The following is a 25,241-nucleotide window of genomic DNA, read 5'->3' as shown; positions in this document are numbered from 1 at the left end:
TCCAAAAAGTCAGCATATGTTGGTCCATTTAGTCGTCCTTCAAAGAAATAGGGACCCACAAGTACATCGCCTATTATGCCAGCCCAAACATTTACCGAGAACCGATGTTGAAAATGAGTTTCCCTAATCGCAAGGGGATTTTCATCGGCCCATATATGCATATTAAAGAAATTCACTTCATTATGGGTAAATGTCGCCTCATCTGTTACACAAACATAAGCAGGAAAGACAACTTGATTGGCACATTGCCGTAAAAACCATCTGCAAAAACGCATTCGTTGATCACAATCCGGAGGTAAAATCTGTTGAACTGGTTGGAGATGATAGGAGTGCAACAGCTGGCGCCTTAAGAGGCGATGTACGGTACGAGATGAGGTTCGTACGTGCTATGCGAGTCGTCGAGTACTAATTGTGGGGTCTTCGTCAAGATTTTCCAACACTGCATCTTCAACATTAAGGTTCAGTTGCTGACCACGTCCTTCTTCTCGAGGAATAACACTTTCTCGCAGCCGCTGAACGCACTGTAGAATTGTATTTGCACATGGGGGGTGACGTTGTGGCCACCGTTCCCGTACGACCTAGTCGCCGCGAGCACATTTTCTCCGGCTGCACCATACATTAACACCATATCGACACGTTCGGAAATAGTAAATGCATTGTTTTCTCGGTTCATTTTAAAACTAGTTTATGCACAAACTAAAAAATTAAGCGAAGTAAGAAATAAGAATCTCGTTTTTAATGTAATCCGCACAGTATTCTTATTTGTTACTTCTTTATAAAAATTACAGTCACTATCGTGGAATTACAAAGTAAAAACTTTCGTCTGGAGTCTTTCACTTTTTAACACTGATGGGTCGATGACGATGCTTAATATTTAATAATGTAGTGAATAATGAATTCAATACAAATACAAAATCAGTTGACTGCACAAATTTTTTAACAATGTAACCTAACCTTCTTTTGGTATTACTAGTATTAGATTATACCGATTTAAATTATAAGGTTGTATCTCGGGTCACATAAAAATAAAAGTTTTTAACAAATAACACAGGGTCAGCCTTCATTTCCCTTGAATAAATAATAAACTTTAATTTCAAAAAAAAAAAAACAAAGATAGAACTCTTTCGTATATGAGTTTTCTATTACAAATATCATCAGGAAGTTATAGTTTAATTTGAGGGTTGCTTTCACTGTAAACATCACGTCGGGGTCACCACTTGAGGGTTGCTTTCGCTGTACAGCAAGAATAAAACGCTCTCTCAACGGTAATGATAAAGTATTTTATTAAAAACTAACTTGTATAGAAAAAGACGTGTTGACGGGGTGAGTGTTCGTTGGAGAGTCCCTGTGTGTGGAGTCAGTCGTAGGGATATGAGTAACCATCTGGTCGCCGGCGCCAGTCTACAGTAGACCATTCCTGGAACGCTGGTGCGTCTGGCAGCGTCCTGCTGGCACTCTTGCGTAATGCTTAAAAATGGGTCACTTGCAGCATGTGTACTCACAAATTTTTATAGATTATACACGCCACACCCTGTATACATCATATTAACTTGTAGTAAAATTTTGTTTGCTAATTCTCGAATAAAATCATTTTGATTTTTTTTTAATCGATGAGAAAATCTTGCCTCTAAAAATAAACATTTTTCCGCTCATACAGTTGGCTTCTTGTTAAGGAAAAAGTTTTGTATACGATAAGGTGATGATGAACTGTTGTCAAAATAATTTCGTTTGTCACTTGGCAACCTGAAAAATGAATAACACCTTGAAAAACAAATGACCGAGTTGACAAATATCTGTAATTACTGAAAACGCTCGCAATAAACAGCTTTAAATGCGGTTGATGTTTTACACTTTCTATTTTCTAATACTGTTCCACATATTTCATGAATGTGTTTCTTCTGTCTGCAGGAAACTGTTGATGATTCTCGTGCACCAATTAGAATAATTACACATTTTTAATACAATTATATAATTTTTTTTATTAAAAACACCCATACCAACTTTTACAATAGAAAAATATCATTTAACATTCCTAAATCTATCTTACATATTTTCTTCTCTATTGGTATTGCATTTTTACTATTCGGTATATTTTGGCAAATGCCTTAATACAGATTAAAACAGGTGCCAACTATAATATCACAGAAATTTCAATAAATGCGTTTGCTGTTGCATCATTGCGAAAAACATTTAAGTATAAGATTAATACTATCCTTATTTTGGTCTTTTAATACGGTAACATGGAATGTAAATATATAAAATATGTTATAATGTTAAATACGTTAATTGTTAATTGTTTGTAAAAATATATAAAAATAATTAAAAAATCATAGTAAATTGAGGGATTTTTGCCAATAAAAGAGAAGAGAACTCATGTCATTAATATAAAAAATCCCTCTGCCAGAACATCCCTCTTCTGATTAAAAACAATTGCTGCAAACATTAATGCCTACTCCCATCAATCGGTAGTTCAAACGACTCAATCCTGCATAGCAGCAATTATGTTTTCTAAAGCAGTCCTAGCATCAGAAGGCGGTAACTCATTCAGCACTTCCAATGCAGCCTTAGAATGTTCTCTCTGTAATGTTTTAGTCATTTCAAGCCCAGGTCCTTCAATAACCGCTTTTCGAAGTGCCTCGTAATCGACGTCTTCCACATTTTCCTGCCCCTTCTCTATTAAAGTGTATAAAGAAGGATCATGTTGCAGAGTGAAGAGAACGGGGGCGCTGATAAGGCTGAATTGGCCCGTGGAGTTTAGGGTGAACGGTTCCCTGTCCAGACAGGCTTGCCACGCTAGGGCTAGGTGTTTGCCAAAGAGGTAGCCTTTTTCTTGCAAGTCTTCTGGGTGGCCGGCTAGTTTTAGTGTACCTTGGCAGGATTTACCAAGCAAACTTCCTGAAAAGAAGTGCATTGTTACATTTCTCTGTAAATGAATCAAGAAAACGAGATTTAATACTTATGTATATTGTAAGTCTTCATTTTGAATATGAGCTTCCGAGAAAACAAACTTATGTGTTTCTAAAGTTCAAAGATAGGCTACATATAAATATGAGTCCCATTCAAAGTTACACCCTGTATAATTACCCAAAATTGTAAGTCATCAATTGTTTCTCACCTGCGTTCAGTACATGTCTCAGCGTCCATTCAGATCTCGCGTTGCCTAATGCCTCACTCACAACCAAAGGCTCTAAAGTATTATCTGTGAACTGTTTGTACTCTACAAGATCAGGTCTTGGTTTTGCCGGTAATGGGGAATTTTGTTTGTCCCTCGGTCCGACAAATTCAGCCTCAGCCAAGTCTCTTACAGCTGAACTCATCAGCTCGACTAAGTCTTGATTTCTCAGATTGGCCAGTTCGACACAACTGTTGCTCAAGAGATAGTCACCACTTAGAAGGGCTATTTTGTTTCCAAACATCATATCTCCTAAAATAAAATGTATTTTGACATATTCCATAAATACTGGGTGTCCTAGAAAGTTGACAGTTACAATTTCCAACAGATGTCACTAGTTGTCAACTGTCATTGATAGAATAATTTAAACAAAAGCAACATCTTATTTGAATATTAGATATATTGTGAAATAAGTTACTCACCTGTGGGATCTGAGGATGGGTCATTAGGTTGAAGATTTACAAGGCCTTTGTGGACCAAGTGACTTGTTCGGATCATTTCTGCAACCTCTGCTAGAGCTCTTTGACTATGAAGAACCCCAGCAGCCTTGTCTTGCTCCATATCAGGAATATCAGGTGAATGTCCAGCAGCTTTAGAAATTAATAGTACTATTAGACCCCAGGCTTGCATATTGTTTTTTCCATTGTATAAGAGACCTCTACAAATGCAAACAAAATCAATCTCTTAATTGTTATTTTGATTTAAGAGAATTTTAAACTGTTTTTTTGGTAATAAGGAGGTATGTATAATTTTTGGCTCTGCATAAAGATGCGTGTTGAATATATATTGTACAGTGCAGTATGTAGAAAGTTACTTTAATGTTTAAAAATGCGTAAGTATGTACCTAAATATATTATTTAAAGTTCTAGAATAACTTTTTAGAATAACTATACAAATACAATACATTAATTTATGTTTTATTTTGCTTAAATGTTCATTAAATTAAATTTTAACAAAGTATCACTTAATTTTTCACACTACTACAATGTTAATTTTATCTGACATTACTTTTCCAGTTTTTCTCGAAATTTATATTTTGTGTAAGATCTTGAAAAAATACATAAATGGAATAGCTTCTTATTTTTTAAAATATAGTCTCTAAAGGATCATAAAGACCTGATAAATTTTATTTAGTTTAAAATGTTTAATGTTTCACAAAATCATATTTCATTTTTATCAAAAGGTTTGCACACTTGACAAAAATAACACTACAGATAACTGACCTTTGCTGACTTAACTGTAACAATTATAAAACAAGCGACAACAAAATGAGTAGTACCTAGAAAAAATGCAGCACACTTACTTTGCGGTTTTTAGCAAGGGGTGATTGGAGCCCACGAGTTTCCTAAGATGTAAAGCAACATTAGCAATTTCATCGCTTAACAACCACCTTAAACTCAAAAAAGACGTGGGATATCCCACAATTTTCTCTGCTTCGCTAACAGCTCTATTCCAGTCAGGTTTCTTTTCATGAGCCAATTTGGCTTTTCGAATATCAGAATAAGTGATGTGCCTATGTTGATCTAATTTATTTGTTACTAAAGAGCCTCCAGCTAGTATATTTCTTCGAGCAAGTTGCAGCGTTAACTTCGAGAGAGACATTTTTGTAGCTACCTTATAATTATTGTGATTACAATTACTGAATAAATACGATACGAAACTATTCTCAGGAAAGCTAATAGTGGTGAAAGTTGACCCACATTTTAAATTATATGCATTTGATCCGATGTTTTTATGAAATTTTAACCTTAAACTTCGTAGTTTAACTATTTACATCTTCATCTTTGTCCTTCGCAACTATGTTGATACCTGAGAGCATACCGACGTAACATTAATAACTGCATTATTTTTCAATACGTATGTGTTGCATTATTTACATAACATTATCCAATAGCAAAGCTGACATTTTTTCTATTTGTGTCCATATTTATTTACACTATCCAACAAATATGTAATTACATACTATTACTCAATCGACTAGAATATTTCGGAAATTTCTTGAATATTTGCTAATAGATACGGTGCGTTAAATCAGAGCTGTTCATTTTTTACCTTAAATTAAGTACACATTATGTTTATGTAGGCATTACAAAGAAAAAAAATGTCTTAAAACTAAGTAGGCTATGAAAATGGCGAAATTAACTAGTCGTTTCGAAACTAGCATGTCAACGCTATAGAATATACTAACCATTCTAAAAACATTTCGAATATATCCATACGTTATTTTTCTAAAAGTAACACAGTTGTTTCTTTTTTTGCGTTAATTTCTGTTGAATTGTTTTGGAATAGAAGTATATCATGTAAAGATAAAATAATGCAAAACCGGCGTTTGAGGTGCGCATTAAAATCAATTTGGAAACGCGCAGCACTTATTCTGGGACATTCGGATAATTCATGTCGGTCTTTTGTGGTTACCGGTAGCGTGTTTCCCTGTTATAGTGTATTTGCGAGAAAAATCTGTAGAATTCGCATTTTATTGCCATTCTATTAACAAAAAACTTGCCCTTTTGGAATCTCATTCATAACTGTAACTTAGTTGTTGCGTGAAGTCTAGAAAAAAATCAGTTGTATCTTAACAGACAAATATAAGGGCAGACTCATCCCGCTATAGGTAAGGGTAATTGCAGAATAAAAATTAAAAAACACATCCCTGTAGACAGATTTTTTTGCGATGGATAAGGCGGCTGAGAATCCATGTGATCTCTGACTCCTTTATAGTAAATGAAAATGGAACAGAGATGTGTTTTTTTTCTAAAAATATCTTAAGTTAGTTACGAGTAATTTTAGATTTTATGTTATCCAGAATATTGTGTGAATTTTGAGTATATTTTGCGCAAGCCTCCAAAAAATCAATACAAGGAATAATCTCATCATTTGAGAGGTAGAACCGAGATTATTGACTAATTCTTGACCCCAAACTAATGAATAAACGGACTGTTATAATCCTAGGGAGATTACACTGCAAACAAAAAAAATAGTAACTAAATTATTAAATAACTGCAGATGTACTTATCTGCTTAGATATTCATCCCTACCTTTTGACCCATATTTATTTAATAGGAAGAATAATGCTAGTCAATTGAAAAAAATTTAAAGGAAATACGTTCTACCATGTATGGTTAACGTCTATAGAATGAATATGCAATAAGTATTTAAACTTATTTAGTCCCTATTTACTAATAGTACCTAAGTACCAAATAAAAATTAAATATAAGTAAATCTACTTGCACCTATAAAATTCAGACATTTACAAATTAGGTACCTACCTATGAAACCAAAGGATTATTTTGAAAACTAATTATCAAATAAAATGTACACTTATTTTATTTTCATACATTCTGTATGTTATGATGAGATGTTGCGCAATCTGTAAATATTTATCGAATTAATTACATTTTTTATCTTCACTTTTTTACACCATCTAAAAGTCAACAAAAGTTCAATTTGATACGTAGATATGATTCGCTAAAGCATTTTTTAAATGCTAAAATAAAAAAATCAAAGTATAAGTTAAAATTTGTAATTTTTATTTAATTCTATGGGATGAATTTTAGTATTCTAAGTATTATAGACTATACCGGAAGTCTAATACATACTTACAACAGTATCTAGTGTAAATTTGGAACAATACACCTGATTCACCTAATCTAACTTAACTTAATCCACTTTTTAATCATTTATCAAAATATCTAAAAATATACTAAACAGTCACGTTGATGAAATTAGGAACTTTTATAAACAAATAAACTTTTTTTGTCCACAATTGTTAGATTTTTTACCGTATACATTACTGATCACACTATATTATTTTTACTCTGCATTTAAAATTTATACTTGAAAATATTGATTTTAAACATAACATGTCAATTATATAACATCCTGTTATACAGGGTATCTCAGTTCGAGTGAATCAAACTTTAACCACAAATAGAACTCGATTGCTTTAAAAAACAAGGGTCTAAATCTCACCGTTTTTAAAAAATTCCGCTATACTACCCATTCCTACGCCACTGACCTACAGTAAATTATGCACATATGTAAATGTTAACACTATACCAAATTTGAATCAATTTGTTATAAGCATACCAAAGATTTAATAAATAATATGATTTTAAGAACCGACCAAATACAGCCCCGTACAATGAAAACGACGAGACTTAGACCCTTGCTTTATAAGGCAATTCTGAATTATTTATTGAGTTCTATTTGTGGTTAAAGTTTGATTCACTCGAACTGAAACACCCTGTATGTCTACCTACTGGGAAATGCAATTTTACCAAAAACCAAAATATATAATATACCTACTGTACAAATAATTTGCTGCATTTTATTTATGTATGTAGCTAAACAAAAAATAACAGATAAATTAATAATGTATTTATGTATGCCATTTCAGATATGTTAGAAATTAAAAAGAAAATAGGTAGATAACACTGTCGTATTTATCAGAAAAGAGAATTTAAGTGTTTTATTCTTATATGTATGTATACATGACAAGTACAAAATTTGACAAATCATAGATAGGTATTCGGTACGTTCTACATTACAAAATACTATTCTGGATCAAACTTCATCACATAAAACTAAAATTTACATAGTGTTAATATTATATTTATTTACCCTTGCTAATTTATCACTAAAATTTGAGTATTCTCTCGAGTCCAAGTCCAAGGAACTCAAATAAATCAAATTAAATTTCATGTTTATTATTCTAAATCTCTTGGGGGTAATCGTTATATTTTGTAATTTTGGCCTTACGAAATTTGAATAGTGATAACTGATAACATTTTACGAAATATTCCTTTTATACAAGAAAGATGTGCTCATGGGTATGTAGTAACAAAAAAAAGTATTTTCATGTTATTGCTAAACCATTATTTTTCCATTTTTGTATATGCCTCTTTTAAAAATATAAGAATAACTACATATTAATCTATTTGGATGTACAATGATTATGGCTTCGATAATTCTGTTTCTGAAATTATAATTTAATTATAGAAAGTTATGTTTACATACCACGTAAAATTTGGCCACAGTTGTATCTATTTTTGTTTTAAATGGAAATGGCATTGGCTACTATTAGTTTAAGGTTTTACAAAGACGCAAAATTTTCCTTCGAATTCAACAAACATTCCTTAATGAACTGGCCAATAAACAGAACTATTTTAAAAGTATATTGGTTTATTAGGTCTAGGTCGAAACTGAATTGTAAAATCGACGTAGATATTCACAATAGGTTCACTTATTTATTTTTAATTCCGTTTTGAAATTATTAATTAGCCTCTCTTAAGAAATTTTTAGTTAGCACAAATACAAAATAACTTGTAGATTAATGTGTTATAGGTACTCGTATACAATTCTGTATTATTAATTAATGTTTTTTAATTTTATTAATTATATTAATAATAATTGCATTTAATTTAAAATTCGATCAGCAAGTCTCCCGGCAACTTTTATACATATCTAGACGTCTGTTTCATAAGTAGATATTTGCATATAATGAATATTTGAGGACGATAGTTCTGCATACGATATTAATGAAAAACGAGATAAAATAGGTAGGTGCTCATGTAACAGAAGCTGATATCGATTAGCCTAAAAAGGAACGTAGTTTTGTAAATATTTGTTTATATATTCATATTTTGATATTTTTTATGTTAACTCCTTATTACTACTACTATAATTATAATAATAAATATTTAGTTAAGTATGAAAACAAACAAAATAAATGCATCGTACCTACGACGAAATAAATACTCAAATCTCAAATTGAGTATTTACTTCGGCGTGTGGCCAAAAACACGAACAGAAATAAATATTTAAATTCTGAGTTAAATCTATCCCATTTCCGGAAGATATGGTATGTATAAAGTAACCCACGACATTTGTTACCCTATATTAAATTTAAAATGTAAGTAAATGGCAACATGCAAAAAATTTCACAAGTTGAATCATTAAAAAATTCCAGATTTATTTTTTATCATTAAACGAGAAAATCAAATATCTTGGATTATTGATGTCCTCTTCAAAATTTAAGCATATACTTTCATAAAATTGATTTTACGGATATTGTGTGATACTCGGTGTGATATAATTACGAGATTTTATATATTTTTAAATGGCTGTAAAACAGAAATAGGATGGAAAATTATTGCTTCAAATTTTGTTTAGGATCATCGTCACAGGTCTAATGAATGTAGAGATTTATATAAATTTGGCACATATCCTAACTACGGCAATCATTTTTTACACAAACAGGTGTGCATCTTAAATAGTAGATTAAAGGCATATGGAAGTTTTTAAGTACTATGATCACTATTAGATAAATTTTAGTGCTAAAATAATACCTAAATTTATCCTTTTTTTTGGCGTCTTGACAAGGAGAATAAATGTTATTGAATATTAATTTATATGTAGTATTGTTTAAGATTTATTAATCTTTTCCTATAATTTTGCGTCAAAAATAATTTATTTGATCATGTTATTAGGTAGGTACTTATCACATACCAATAATTATAGTGATTTATTTTGGACTACTTCGAAAAACAGTGGTTCTAAAATGTAGAATATTATTAAACTTTTCCACAGTGCATAAGTCAAGGACATCCTCTGAATTAAACTCAACGAACCAAGGAATATATTAATTACTTATTGTCTAGCCATACACAGTGGCGTCCCTCGGGAATTTTAAACGCCCTCCATATAGGTACTATTAAGTATTATCCCATTTTTTTTTAATATGAACAATTTTAATTTTTTTGACAAGTGTAGAGATGCTTCATCTACATGATGCGACACAGTCTGTTGGCAATCTCGATTTCCATTTGAATAACTCTTGTTAGTCTTACATCTTTGACTCTATTGTCTTCCCAATTATGACTCATTGAAAATAATTTGTTCGTTTTAGTTGTCCTAAATCTATTTCATAGGTACATATTTTCTTGAAATGTCACCATATCATATACTTTTTTCACTAGTTATTAACCTATTTTTTTATTTGGCCGTGCTCCTATTTTAAGTAGCTCGTGTTATTTTTCTTTCCAATTTATCAGGTCTTTTATCATCCTTAAGCTTTTCATTTTACTTTAGACGTAATCTTTGGCTTTATAAATGTCGAGGGTGTCGCCTATCTGTCTGTCAGAATATTGATCCGTCTGGTCCTGTGGGTCTCTCAATATTTAACATTCTACAGTGCTTTGTTATATTTATCGCTAAACTTTATCACGAAATTTTAAGTCTACTAAAATTCAAGGCGAGATGCATAAAGTGTAATAAATAGTATTCTGTGAACCTAATATCCATATAAATAACGTAATACCAAAATATATAGAATATACGGAGTGTTTAATGTTTAATTAATAAATGGACCATTCAGACTTTATATTTAAGAATTTCCTCATTTAACGATTGTGACTGGTTTGAAGAAAAAATCACCCAAATAAAAAAGAAACTTTTTTTTAATGTGGACGTGAATGTGGAAAAATGTATACAGGGTGATTCAGAATTTATTTAAAAAAGAAAATTTGAATGTATAGGGGACTCTTACAAATCAAAAAGGGCAAGTCGAAAATGATTTAAAAATACACTTCTGCACGTCACTGGAAACTGGTCCACTGTAAAACCTGACCTGGCGCGAGGCAAAGCTGCTTTTGCCGCTATTGTTATTATTAATTAATAAGATTAATTTGTGGTTTTAATTAATAAAATAATTTGACATACCTGATGTTACAACAACTATTCAAAATTTTGTCCACCGACGTGTACATTTGGACATTTGGGCCCGTCTTACCCAGTTTCTACGAACTAACACAAATGTTGTCTTGCTTCACCATAAATGAAAACGATGTCCATCAACTCCGGGATGCTATACACGTAAGCCATTTTTGACACTTGAAAAACTAATGTAAACACTATCGCAAAAATGTTAATACTAAAATAAGATTTCAGTATTCGAAATCGCCTGAGGCTACGTGGATAATTGTTTTCTAAGAAATATAAGGATTTTACAAAATTTTTTTTACTATATTGATTCTATTTTTCATGATGCATATATTCCAAAAATTTTTTGGATAAGTTGTGATTCACACTGTCTATAGGTACTTGAATATCAATATAAGGCAATATATTATTATTATGGTACTTATTATATTGTAGTTAAGGGTGCCATATTCTTTAAATAGTGTTTTCCACAAAGACAAATAATTTCAAAATAACTGAATAATCTAAAGCTTTCAAATAATAGGAATGTTATGTCATGCCATCTGGGTATTTTCAAAGACGCCGCAGTAAAACGAATAAACATGTGCAAAAAGCGATCAAACCATCAAGGTTTTAGGTACTGAAATCTACGAAAATACTAACTTTTATATACAACTCCACATGTAAATATTCTTATAACATTTACTTGCTTAGTCCTACATATAAAATTGTTTACTTTTACTTATAAGTACCTGACAATAATTCTTAAAATGTGGGGTTAGGATAACAGCAAACGTATGTTTTACAAACGCTTTTTTTAGTTATTATTTTATTTGAGTAAATTTAAAGGGTAACATGAATAAACAGGACATCAAGGATTTTATTTTTGTGCTTACTTTTGTTGTACACGTTTTACTTTTTAAGATTTCAGTACCTACCTAAAAATGACAGAAATTTGACTATTTCTCGGCCAGGGATATGGCCACCTTAATGTCATGCGTGCGCCACTGGAAAATGTTTGATAAAATTATCATCAAGAAATTGTTCGATTATGATTCAGAATTGTTTATTTCTTCACTATCAAAGCGTATCTAAATAAATTCCATAAGCATTTCTATCTGGGCTTAATACGTCAAAAAAATCATTCGAACGCCTCATGAATTGAACGCAATCTACGTCTTAACCGATTATCTGCAATTTTATTATATACTGCTACTAAAAATAGACCGATGGGGGTCAAATTTAATTGCATTTTTTCATTATTTTGCGTGTCAGGAGATATAAACAGACAAATGGTTGTTTATGTGATTTTAAATCTGTTACGAGGGACAATAGGTACTTCTAACAATTTTTATTTGTATTTTAAAAATTTCAAATTTTTTTTTAAATAAAAACGAACTAAGGACTTCAAAGCGTAGCTTCATGTGGTTAGAAACATAGACATGTAGAGTAAAAATATTAAAAAAATACAATAGAAACGCGGAATAAAAATGATGTTTTAAATATCTTCCTTTTATCAAGTCACTTTTTTAGTTAGTTAACTATATAAATTATTAATAGATATCGGAAACTTTATACCGACAATCAAGTATAAATAAACAGTAGTAATCTATATTATGCTAGTAAGCGGCAGGCACAAACGACAATGAAATGTACTGCCACCGTCCCTCAGCAAAAAATCTGGATTGTTCACCTTCACGTCAGGCCGACAGGGCAGGCATTAGATACGTATCGAATAAATTGATCGATGCGAAGCTTTAGATCAGAGGCTCGACTAATTCTCTGGTCTGGATACTTATGGTGAAAAAAGTCACATACCTCCTGTTGACTACGCATTTTTCAAAATAATTTAACAACGAATTGGAACTAAAACGATTCACCTTTATACCTAAGGTACTCTGGTGAATTTTATGTGTATCGATGTGTTTTTTTTTTTTGAGAAAAAAAGCTTTAAAGTAAGTAGAAAAAGTTTAATAAAGAGTAGGTACATTTTTAAAGTACAGAAGAGACTATGATTGTTTGAAATAGTCGTCAGTACGACATAAAAGACAATGTTTTATATATTTTTTTACTATGACAAAAAAGTAGGTAAAAAGGTAAAAGTTATATCGGTGAATTCGTCTTTAGAAGAGCTATCTATTTATACCATAAAATATAGAGCGTCTTATTAAAAAAAAATGTCGGTAATGTTATAGGTCTGTCAAACATGGCTCAAAAAAATAGGAAATATAGCAGAAAAGTGACAATTTCTATTTACTAATTAACTGACCGGTTTCAGCAATTTTGTAAAATCTGGAATGGAAAAAAGTATGAACTTTCTTCCATCATTTTGGGACACACTGTATATTCTTATAATGTAAAGAGTGCAGTTACATATAAGAAGGCAAAAGTTGTGTCACTTTTTGTTTGAATAAAATTACATGAAAGAGAACCCGACCAACTCTGTAAAACATGGCAGCCGCCCTAACATTTCCGATCTCTAATTAAAAAACAAAATAAAAAATTGAAGGATTCTTCTAATTATATTAAATGGAGATGTGTCTCACATCTCACATTATTCTTTTCTATAAAAACAAAATTGTTGCTAATCACCCATCAAACAATTTTTGCATTACATATGAAACAAACTGTTTATATAACTCCTGTTTCAGCTATGTAGGCAATTTGTATATGTATCTATGTACTAATAATAACAAATATTGTGTACCTGTTTACTAAAATAGAAAACGTAAATATATTGTTCTGGTGTACCTATAAATACACACAAAATATGTTTACTAATTTGTATCTGGTAGAACACACTAATTTGTATCCACTACTATTTTCTCGGGTGTATTTACAGAAAAATCGAGTAATGTTGGGCGCCAAACATGAAATAATTTAAAGACTATGGTAGTATTATGCAATATCGTAATATTATCGTCATTTATCTGGGCAATAACTATTTATTATCAATTACCCCACATCATCGTAGTACGCGGCACTTTTCTCCGTTGTGAAAAAGCAATGTTTATCTTAGTTTGAAGAGGGGAGGAATTAATTTGTATTTGATACATTTTTTCAATCGTGCCAGTAGCTGTATCGCGGTTAATTCGATATTGTTGGTGGTGTCCTGTGGCTTATGTAATCTCGTGTGCGTGCAAGTTGCAGCGTTTGTAAAATATTCGCCTTCGGTATAATAAGGTAGGTAATGGAATAAATTAGATTGTTTAATCGATAATCACCAAAAAACTACGCAGTTAAAAGTGGAGGATTTTATTTGATGAATGTTGATTATTAAGGAATTAATTACTTCCGATCTAGTTGTAGATGGTCAGTTAAAGCTAAATAGAGAAATGTAGAAAAGCAAAAAGTAAGGGAGGTCTTCTATGTAAATTTATTTCCAAAAAGCTCTGACATTGGAGTAACACACACCGTTTAGGTTAAAAGCCAGTTTTTATTTAATTTCTCATCGTTGAAAAGACATAGAAGGATGCAATTTTGGACGTACTTTATCTTATCAAAGACTTTACTACACCAAAATATTTTTTAACATCTGCGAACCTCGAAAGGGCTTGAAAATTGCAACCCTCAATTGTTTTTTCATTGTATCTTTTCAGGGAGTTGAAAATTTCCAATTCAAATTTAAAAGCTTGACTTAGAAACTATTATATCTCTGTCTATTGATTTTTTTAAATAAAATGTTCCATGTTCTTAATTAAAAAAAAACACGTTCAAAAATGCCTAGAGTACGTTGAATTGTCTCGCAGAACGCCATAATGATTCCATAATTCAAAATTTTCGATTGGAGTCGTATAAACCATTTATTTAAAGTGCCCCCTGAGAAATAAGTCGAGTGGGTTTAAGTCAGAGGACCGTGGAGGCTAAGGTTGTGTTCCTTCTCTACTTAAGTAACGATTTGAATATATCCAAGCAAACAACCTAAAATAGGGTGGTGCTTTGTTGTCTTACGAAAATAGGGACAATGTTGGCAAATTTTGTTCAAAGAAATTGCCATAAATGTCTCCACTCGACTGTCCGGAGGGAAGAGTGTGCCAATCAGAAGTCTCCGACAATTCCAATACATAGTACATTAAGAGAAAATTGATGTTGATGTCGGTTGATATTCTGCCATCGTATATGATTGTTATGAAAATTTATTATGGATGGCATCTCTAGAACGCTGATCATGGATAGGTACAAAATATAATTTTAAAAATCCTCAAAATTGCTGAGTGACTGATATTAAATTTGTGCTAGTGCTAGTACTTGTTGTAGGGATATCTTCATTCTCTCAGCTGTAACATTTTTTAAAACTCCCTGTTTCATTAAGACACTGATGTAAGCAACTAAACATCGTATAATACGGGATAACGCAAATCTCTAATGAACAATTATTCAGAAAAATAAAATAATATATAAAAGACATAGTGAAGTATGTGTATTAGTTTAAAATAAAAATTAATCTACATACTGGCAATTTTTCTTTAGTTATACAGGGTGATTCACAACTTATCCTAAAAATTTGTGAATAGATGCAGTATGAGAAATGGAATCAATATCGTAAAAAAATTTTGTAAAATCCTTATAGTTTCCGAGAAAAGAAATATTGAAGTTATAGTACATTCAACCACTACATAGCTGGACAACTGTAGTCTCTAGCGTCATTCGCCACGTGGCCTCAGCGACTCCGAATACTGAGTTCGGATTTTGCAATCGTCGTTGCGATATTTACCTGTTATCTGTCGTGTTTACAATAGGTTTTTAGTAGTTAGTGTCAAAAATGGTTTGCATGTACTCGGAGTTGATGAATATCGTTTTAATTTATGGTGAAGCATTTGTGTTAGTTCGTAGAAACTGAGTACAACGGACCCAAATGTGTTTATACATTGGTGGATAAAATTTTGAACAATTGTTGTAACATCGGGTATGTCAAATGATTTTATTATTTAAAAACACAAATTAATTTTATTAATTAATAAAGGCAAAAGCAGTTTAATTTGACGATATAAAATAGGTGCGATAAAATTCTATTTACATATTTCTTTCCTTGCGAAAGTTTTTGTCCGTTTTATCACACCGCCATGCCGGTCGCATTATGCGAGGTCAGGTTTTACAGTGGACCAGTTTCCAGTGCCGTGCAGAAGTGTATTTTTAAATCGTTTTCGAACTGCCCTTTTTGATTTTTTCTTTACAAAATTGTATTTGTAAGGGTCCCCTGTACATCCAGATTTTTTTTTTGATAAGTTCTGAATCACCCTGTATATATGTAGGTACTTTATTTTTTTTACTAAAAAAAACGAAAAAAATTTCTAAATGAACCAAGTTTTTAAATACCGTTTTTCGAATTGCAAATTTTCAGTTTCGTAAAAGATGCAATGAAAAAACCATTATCTAAGGGTTGCAATTTTCAAACTCTTCCCATAGTTGAAGATAAAATTAAGTGGCATCTCAAATTGCATTATTCTATGTTTTTATAACTGTGACAAAATAAAAAGTGAATTTTAACCTACACATTTGAAGTGGTGTAACTGTGACTGCAAACTTTTTTAGAAATAAGTTTATATAAAGACGCCCCTGATAACAATCGCGAAAATGTTTCACAATATTGAAGTAACACCCTATATAGGAAATACACCATTCGATTAGAAATTTAATAATGTTTAATTGTTTTTTAATTACGTTTTCACAGTACCTCCTCTTCAAAATATTTTCCTCTATAACGATAACGGGAATTTTGGTATGTCATTGCAATTTGCGATATTATCGAATGCCTACTTGAAAATGAGTACCCACTACTATTTAATTATTAAATTATTCCATCCAGTTATTCCATCAAGTTATGCGAAAATTGCATCTATTTTTGTATCGATATGTATGTACAGTTCGGAATATTTCAAAACATCTGATGATAATATTCTTTAAAAAATCACTTTCAATTTATTTTGGTTATTTAATAAATTTTTTCGGCAATGATGACTAATGTCGATCAAAATTTGATGCATGCATTTTTCTCAAGTCCAGTCCTTAAACTTTTATTCTTATTTTAATTTTTATCATTATTGAAACATGAAGTTTTATGATTATTACGCCTACTTCCAAAGATAAATGCTCTTAACACATCTTTCTTTAAAGTAGCCAGTGCACTACGTTTATCTTGATTATAGTCGAGAAAAAAAAAGTACAAAATTATAGCATGCTGATGGTTAATCCCTATACATTAGTTAATTTATTGCAAATGACATCCCGACCAATCAAACGTTATGTTGTGCTGTAAAATACCAGGGAACTTGAAAGAAGTACATGCATTTGAATTTCACGCGTGATTTTAGATAACGTGAAAGTATATCTAATCCGTCATCAATATGGTACCATAATATTTCATAAGATATATTTTATTATTGCTTAAATGTGGTTCTATGAATCATAGAAGTGGAAGATTTTTATTTTGATAAGTAGTTTGATTATAGTAGGACGTAAATGGGCTTATATACTGAGCTTCGTTGATTTGATAGTTAAAGCACAACATAGTATATAAACCAGCAAATTCAGATGAGCGGATATCTGAAGACGCATATATCAGATCTTCCATCATTTTCACTCTGTAGAGACCCTTCACAATTCGGCAGCTGTGTGTAATAAACATGTATAATAGTTTTCACGAAGCATTTCCGATAGTATTGTATATTACAATATCAAATGTAGTTGCAATCATTAATGTCAAGAAATTTTAAGCAGCATATACAAATATAAGTTTCGAAGATTTTGGCAATATTACTGGATGTTGCGTTACTGACAAATAGACTTATTACTAAGGCACTTCGATTCTAAGGCACCTATCTGTACGTGCGCTGTATGTTTGTTAGTTAATTGCCATTAAATTACTTTAAATCTAGGATCTAAAAATCGCGAATTGCGAAAATAGAATATTCTGTTAGGTTTACAAAAAAATGACATTATTGGGGCCAAAATAGTCTCCTAAGTTTTTACGGAATTCTGATATATCAATTATGTTAAGATATACATATATTTCCACCACTATATTGTTAAAAATTGTAACTATGTTTCATATTAGAATTTGTTAAGACATTACACTTTCCTATGTTCAAGGGTAAGAAATTCAGCCTATCAAGGTTTTGTTATAGCTCAATACAATCCTGTAAAGTTTTTATATTTAAATAAATATTCATGTAATCTTCATATAAAATATCAAGTACTTTTAAAATTTCTTACATCATTCGACCTATTAAAATAATTTTACATCTCATCTATTTTCATTCCATCAGAAACATGTAATTTGGTAAAAAATTGGTTCCTAGAAAGAGATTATTCCAAATATGTCCCTACCTGGACAATGAACTCATGGTATAATCATGACAATTGAATTTTATGATAGCAGTAACTGAAAATATTTTCATTAAAATGCCATCAAAACAATTTCTATCCACAAAAATTCTAGGTACTAAATTTTAATTTTACGTCGCTTTATTGAGTTTTTTATCTAATCGTTTAATTGCCATGAAAATGTTTATTTACAGTTTTAAGCTGTTAGCAATCAAATACTTGAGGTAATGGTGGTAATGGGTTAATAATTTTTTTGCGGAATTTAGATATATTACTTGGAATAACACGCAGTTTCGGGTACGATAAAAGCGATAAGGTGTCTTGTAAATTCAAGTGGAAGATCAAAGATATGAATAATAAATAATAAGCATGTTTGTTTAGATTGAAAAACGTACATATTGTATCTAGTTCCATTTCTGTATTATAGTTTTACAGGAGTCAGGAAACTTTAAAAAGATAAAAATAAATAGAAATATTCTGTGGCAGTTTTTAAGTTTTCTAAACCTGTAGGCACATTGAATAGTCGAATTTGATCATAAACCTTGAAAGCTTTAAAAATATATTAGTAAACATGTTATTACATTTTATGACGTTGAAGAATAATGACATGCAGAATGATATTATCAAAAAACTAACCCGAGAGAAGTTGTTGACAAATTGCAAATAAGGCAAAATTACGTGTTGTTTTCGTTTTTTTTCACTGCCCATGAAAATCTAGACGATCTATCGAAAAATTAATTTTATGCTGTAGACAATTAAATTACGTACAATTAGAATTTAAGGTACCTAAAGTCATACTTAAAATTGCGTAAAAGTAAGCTCTATTTAATGCAAAAAGAGCGAATTTCCGAGCGGCTTTTTTCTGACCCTGGGACGATTTATTTATAACGCTGTTTTGCACATCCTTTTTTGTTAGTTGTAAACAGCAACTTAGATTTTAATTTTTCTTTTTCGATACCTTTCTCTGGATCAATCAGAACATATCTATATTTACGACATTAATTTCTAGTAATTAAACAATTAAAAAACAAACGAAATTAATTAACAAATACTGCAACAATTTCACGGTCAATAGAATCGGCCTTTGGTACACACGTTAGTTATTGAATTTACCGTCTATTCCATAGATTTCATCAACATCCATCGCTTTTTGTAATAATAATGCAATGCAATTTTCGAAAACTGATTTTTCCGCGTTCGACCTTTATTTTACAGTAAACAAATTGGTGAACTATACCTTAAATTGTAGGTAATTTAATTATCTACAACATAAAATCACAAATTTTCCGATAGGCCGTCTAGATTTTCAAGGGCAGTAAAAAAAAGTGAAAAAATACGTAATTTTGCCACTTACTTACAATTTGCCAACTTATCGTCGCTCTAATTCGACTGGACTATAAATGTAAACGAAAGAACCGTGCATTATGGAAAGTTAGGTTTATGTTTTAAAATGATGAAAATACTTGAAATTCAAATATTTGCTACATTTGGATTCATGGTGAGAAATGTATATATAGTAACAATAGATCTACTAAAATTCTTACACATTCCATGTAGGCTTACATGTATTCTATTTTTAAAAATCAGAATAGATAGATTTCATTTAATAATTTAATGTTTGAATCCCATTTGTTACAAAACGCAAATATTTCAAACAGTACTGATTTTGAATCATCTTTAATCGATGAAATATTAGTATTGTATGTTAAATCAGATTTCAAATTATCTCTCCATGTTCCAGGTCTGGATTCAATCCAATCCATTATTTTCCCAATAAAGTTGAATTTTTATATGGCGCCAAAAGGTTGTACTGGAAACTCCCACAAGCTTAATAACTTCCAGTATATTCAAGTATGCTTATATTTTATTTGCAGCTTTTTGAGCACGAGGTAGATACAGTGAATGGAATTTTTATTAATTACGTTGATACAATGATCTTATCAGAATTATCAGAAACAGAACTCAATGAGATATTTATCAGCTTTTGTGATAGGTATGGTAAATATAGAATTAATCACCATACGAAAATTGATCGATAATTTTTTAACAGGAGCTTGCTCTTGATACGTCAAAAATGATGTAAGGTTTATAAAATAACATCAAATGAACGATAGCATCATCGCGCGGGATTGTTTTCAGTTCGTCAAAATACATCGGAAATGGTATGTTCACATCTTATGTATAGCAAAATCAATTTTGGACTACGATTGAGCGATTTTTGTGTCCATTTTCGCCTTAAATATTACTAACTAAAATTTCCAACCTTAAATATTGGGAGTCAAACTTTGACCAACAATAAGAGTGTGTTTTATCAATTATTGGCTTCAAAATGAGTAGCACTACCGCACTCGAGTTTCTTATTGTGCTCTAAGACGTCATACATAATACAGGAGTTTTGGTACATTCAAAATTACACCACCGTATTTTTGTGTTACATTGTAGAGGTTTTTCCATAATAATTCAAAAACGCATCAAAAAATCGTATTCTGTGCTCTTTTTGAATATTCTGGAAGATGTACATCCCCATCAGCTAATGTAAGAATTTCTATTTTGCTTAGGACAGCTCAATCACACGATGTAACCTGAAACCACTATCCATCCAATAAAATGTAAATATAATTTGTAAAAATAGCCCCTGAAATACGCAATACAGGTGTCTGGTTTTAGTTCAAGGTAGCATTTATTTTAGACTGGTATTATGTCAGCAGGAGTCTATTGAACCCCATTGATATATCTTTTTATAGTCCTATGTTTTGATGCCTTTCATAAAAACAGGTCGTTATGTTATTTGCTTATTTTTATTTGGTATGTAGAGCGTGACCGGTGTTACATTCTCCAAGTAGTACAGATTGCTTTTGTTTATCTTCATTTTATTATGTATTGTTGCTACGTATGTATACAATTGGACTTAGATTGTACTTCTATTGTGCAATTTTACGATAATATATTGTTTTTAAATTTGTTATTGCTGGTCAACAGACAAGCCTTTATAGTTCCAATGTTTCTTTATTATTTATTTTAATACACGATACACCTATCACCTATTGGGGCGACTATTTCATAATTTTTATAGTAAGTGCTAATTTTCAGAAAAACGCGAAAACAGAAATAATTACTAATTTTTTGTAAGAAAGTTCTATTCAAACCAATTACAGTATAAAGTCCTCATAATTCCTAAGTAGAAGCTAGCAGAAATCCAGGCCATACAATGTGTGAAATTCTTGAAAACATCAGCTTCACGTGAAAATCACGCTTTTTTTGTATACAACTTGCATTTAATAATGTAAATGATTTGATTATTACTTAAAACAGCTTTAAGTCATTGTTGAAAGAAATATGTTTTTAAAAATTGTAACTTGGAGTGTTGTTAGATCTCGTGAGTCAATTTTTTTCGTTAGCAACATATCAGTTTTTCCAATATATTGGAAAAACTATTGATTTTAGAGAAAAATGTTCGATAAAAAGATCTACAAAATGCCGCCTGATCGATTAAAATCGAATAAATTGTTTAAAAGTTATTGCAAAAAAAAAAAATTAAAAAAAACGGGAAAAACGGCATTTTTTAAATTATCCATAACTTGGTTGTTATTTGTTGGAATTTTATAAATATACTTAAAAGTTGTGAGTTTTATTGTTCTTCAGAACTGTGCGAAAGATGGGCGCTCTGGGCCCAATATTTTTTGCAAAATTCTATTTATCGCAAGGGCAAAAATACATAACTTTAACCTTCTATCTCTCCGAAAGTTATTAACAAAAAAGGGTTTAGAAAGTCGATTTTTAAAGCTTAAAACCTAACTTAGTTTTGTATTTAAATGGAATTTTGATTTATTGCCAGGGGGTATAGAACATATGTATAACATTTTTTTTGCGAAGGAAATAAGAATAAAGAAATGAAATTTAAAGTAAAAATACCAAATTTTTTAATAGAAAACTTGTTGAGAACCGCTGACGTGTCATTAAAAAAATTGGAACAAATGTTCGAATCCTTTTACTTTATTTTATACCTTTAGCCAAATCATATAAAACAAAATCTAATTTCTTTTTGAAATAAATTTGGTCGGAAACCGTTTAACGCAAATATTTGAAATAGCTTTCATCGTGTTTCTATAAATAAATCGGATTTAGGTGTCCCGCTTGCTGTGGTAATTTAGTCTAGTTGGGGAAAACGCTTGAAATTATTAAGGTTTTATATCCATGATTATCTATAATAATATTTGCAGAAGATAAGGAGGGTGTAAGCACCATATTTCATGCGATGTGGCAGGTTTACTACGTCATAAAAAAATGCATGAGTGTTAGTACGTCACGCAAGCACTTGTGAATAAAATTGATTTATAGTTAGAAAGAGTAGACGTTGATTTGAATTAAATTAATTATTTCGTAATGAAATATGCCATCGAGTTGGCAGAGGGTCGTGTGTCTCGATAAGAACCAAACCAAACATCCATGGCCTATTGCGACTTGTTTAGAAACAATTTTTCAGAAAATAACGTATTTTTTTATAACAAATTTTGCTACGTAGACTAAATCAGCATGGTTTAAAACCTCCACTATTTCAAATTTTATAAGTTTATAATGCAGAGTAATTATATAATAGGAAACTTTGGAAATGCCTGAGGCTGAACAATTGTTAATTAACCAATTAATGACACTACTGGTTATAATTGGTAAATAATATAGTCTACTTAGATTAGAAGTAATTTCGATTCTGGTTTGAAAATGCATATAGAAATTATATTCTAGTTAATTCTAGTTTCTGATTCTAAATATTCTTAAACAAATATAACTGCCTTGCTTATATTTCACTGTGTGTTATACAATCAACCATATGATCTAATCTGATATTTTAAGTAAATATTGTCTACCTTTTAAATGATTACTTAGTGACGCTTCTATTAGGACTTCGATCAGAGGAATTATTTGGGCAAAAGAAAATTATATTAAATATTGTTTCAAGTAATATGATAAGGTAGTAAGAGTACTTTAATAATAAATAATGAGTGCTGAAAACGAAATAAGTTGAGTGGGTCCCTTCTACACCTTGTCAATACGCATCCGACCTTCATCAGCCAGATGAAATAAGTTGAACTGTGCCTTTTCGAGATCCGTTTTGAGTTATTTTAGATTATTGATCAGTTTATTCGCAAAATAAAAATATGGAAAAAACATTTAGTGTTAAGGGCACCGTATTTTTTTAATAGTGTTTTCCACAAAGACCAATAATTTCAAACATTTAATAACGGAATAATCTAAAGCTTATCAAATAATAGGAATGTTATGTCATGCCACTTGAGTATTTTCAAAGACGCCGCAGTAAAACGAATAAACAGGTGCAAAAACGATCAAACCATCAAGGTTTTAGGTACTGAAATCTACGAAAATACTAATTTTGGATATTTTCAGTAACACGCGATAAGTTCTGCACATTCGATAAACGATGTCAAGCCACATAATCTGGTTAAAACAACCATCATCTTCTACAGAATTGTGATTGTCCTCCATGTGTCCTAAAAATTAAAAATAACTGTTGCAATTCTTAAATAAAACAGGCCAAGAAGCAGTTTTTTAACTTTATTGAGCAATTTTATAAAATTCACATGTCGCATTTTGAAGGCGCAACGACGATATGTGTTTTTGTATTACTATTTAAACAGGTCATTTTTAATTTTTATTTTATATAATTATTAATTGCTAGTTGTTTATAAATAGATTTTGCCTTTCTATAATAAAATTCTAGTTGGGGCTTGTAGCTTGTGTCCCATAAAGTTACTGTTTCCCTCAATACATATATCAGTTAAAAATCTTGTTTATGAGGTTAGATATCTTTTGGATACCTACCTACTTAAGATTTTTTGAATCGAAGAACGTTGTCTGAGTTCATTTGATAAGATTTTTGCATAAACATTATTGAATTTACTAAATATATTAAACATCCCCCTTTAAAAATGGGATCCTGTGTATTTTTTGTAAAATATATTCTCAAACATTTCTTCTTGATAAAAGGTCACTCGGTAATTGTGTATTGGTGTAAAATAGTAGGGATATAATGGGTGCTAAAGAATATTGAAAATTGTAACCTAACTTAACCTAATATTCCCAGAAATTTACGGAATGGTTCGATAATAGTTCTTTGTGATGGATAGTTCAAAGTACAGATCCCCCATAACGATTATTTTTCTTAAATGTACTAATTTCTCTTATCTTTCAGTCTTGAAAACAATTTTTGACCGGGTTGTCTTCGAATTAGATAAATATTTACGTTAATTAAAATTTGCTTGAGCCATGGCTACAACATCCGTCATTTCGCATTGTACAATAATTTACCTCATTACATTGTTAATCTGCGATTGATATCGCATTAATGTTAATGCTAGTTATTTACCTACTATAGTAGGATCGTATACGATGCAAAGTAGAGCAAAAAATTATCGGCCTTTTATCAAAGGAAAATCGTGTCATCATTTTTAGGAGGCGTAAGATAAATCATTTCAAATTTAAAATGAAATTCAATGTAAAATCTGAAATACCGCTGCATACGCACTGTGTTCTGGTAGTAGCTGTAGTCGCCCAGGTGCATCGAGTGTACGAACTGGTCGGTTATACGTTAAATACTAACCTGGCGGGCTTTGCCGTCAATTAGAGAGCGCTTCCAAAAAACAAGTAAACAACAGTGGCGCGTACAGAGGTAAAATGTACATATGTGGAATTTAGGAAACAAATTGGATTTATAATAAATTACATTTAAAATAAATAGTTTATGAGAATAAAGGAATTTTTGTAGGAACAAGGGTGCCAGACCTGAACTGATCCCCTCGTCCCTTCATAATGTATAAAGAAATTATTCAATTTGTAAAACCCTTAAAAGCGTACTTCATTGGTTCCCTTGACAGGCAATGATTTATTACTTTGCATTGAATATGATCCTACTATAGATAAGTAGGTTTATACTCGTATATTTTAAAGTTAACGAAATTACATTGTGCACTTGACTTTAAATGCAATTTCCTCAGAAAACGGTACCTCTTAATGATGTATCTATTATACTGAA

The 25,241-nt window shown here is 30.9% G+C and overlaps 2 protein-coding genes across 2 annotated transcripts in view; one reads left to right on the top strand and one right to left on the bottom strand.

The window, feature by feature from the left end:
* Positions 1-1,994: 1,994 nt before the first annotated feature.
* Positions 1,995-5,096, bottom strand: LOC108917056 (decaprenyl-diphosphate synthase subunit 2-like). Its single transcript, XM_018723485.1, has 4 exons — positions 4,476-5,096; positions 3,595-3,830; positions 3,116-3,424; positions 1,995-2,895 (listed from the first exon to the last, which is right to left on the bottom strand). The coding sequence occupies exons 1-4, from the start codon at positions 4,772-4,774 to the stop codon at positions 2,480-2,482; spliced, it is 1,260 nt and encodes a 419-aa protein (XP_018579001.1). The 5' UTR covers positions 4,775-5,096; the 3' UTR covers positions 1,995-2,479.
* Positions 5,097-5,560: 464 nt separating this feature from the next.
* Positions 5,561-25,241, top strand: part of LOC108917077 (glutamate synthase 1 [NADH], chloroplastic) — a 55,575-nt gene continuing 35,894 nt past the window's right edge. The window contains exon 1 of the mRNA XM_023454373.1: positions 5,561-5,783. The gene's annotated coding sequence lies outside the window, so the exon portion shown is untranslated. The remainder of the gene's footprint in view (positions 5,784-25,241) is intronic.

The sequence above is a fragment of the Anoplophora glabripennis genome, unplaced genomic scaffold (assembly GCF_000390285.2).
Source record: "Anoplophora glabripennis isolate ALB-LARVAE unplaced genomic scaffold, Agla_2.0 scaffold69, whole genome shotgun sequence".
Taxonomy (NCBI): domain Eukaryota; kingdom Metazoa; phylum Arthropoda; class Insecta; order Coleoptera; family Cerambycidae; genus Anoplophora; species Anoplophora glabripennis.
The sequence above is the reverse complement of the archived record's forward strand: the minus strand, read 5'-3'. Positions and strand labels throughout refer to the sequence as shown.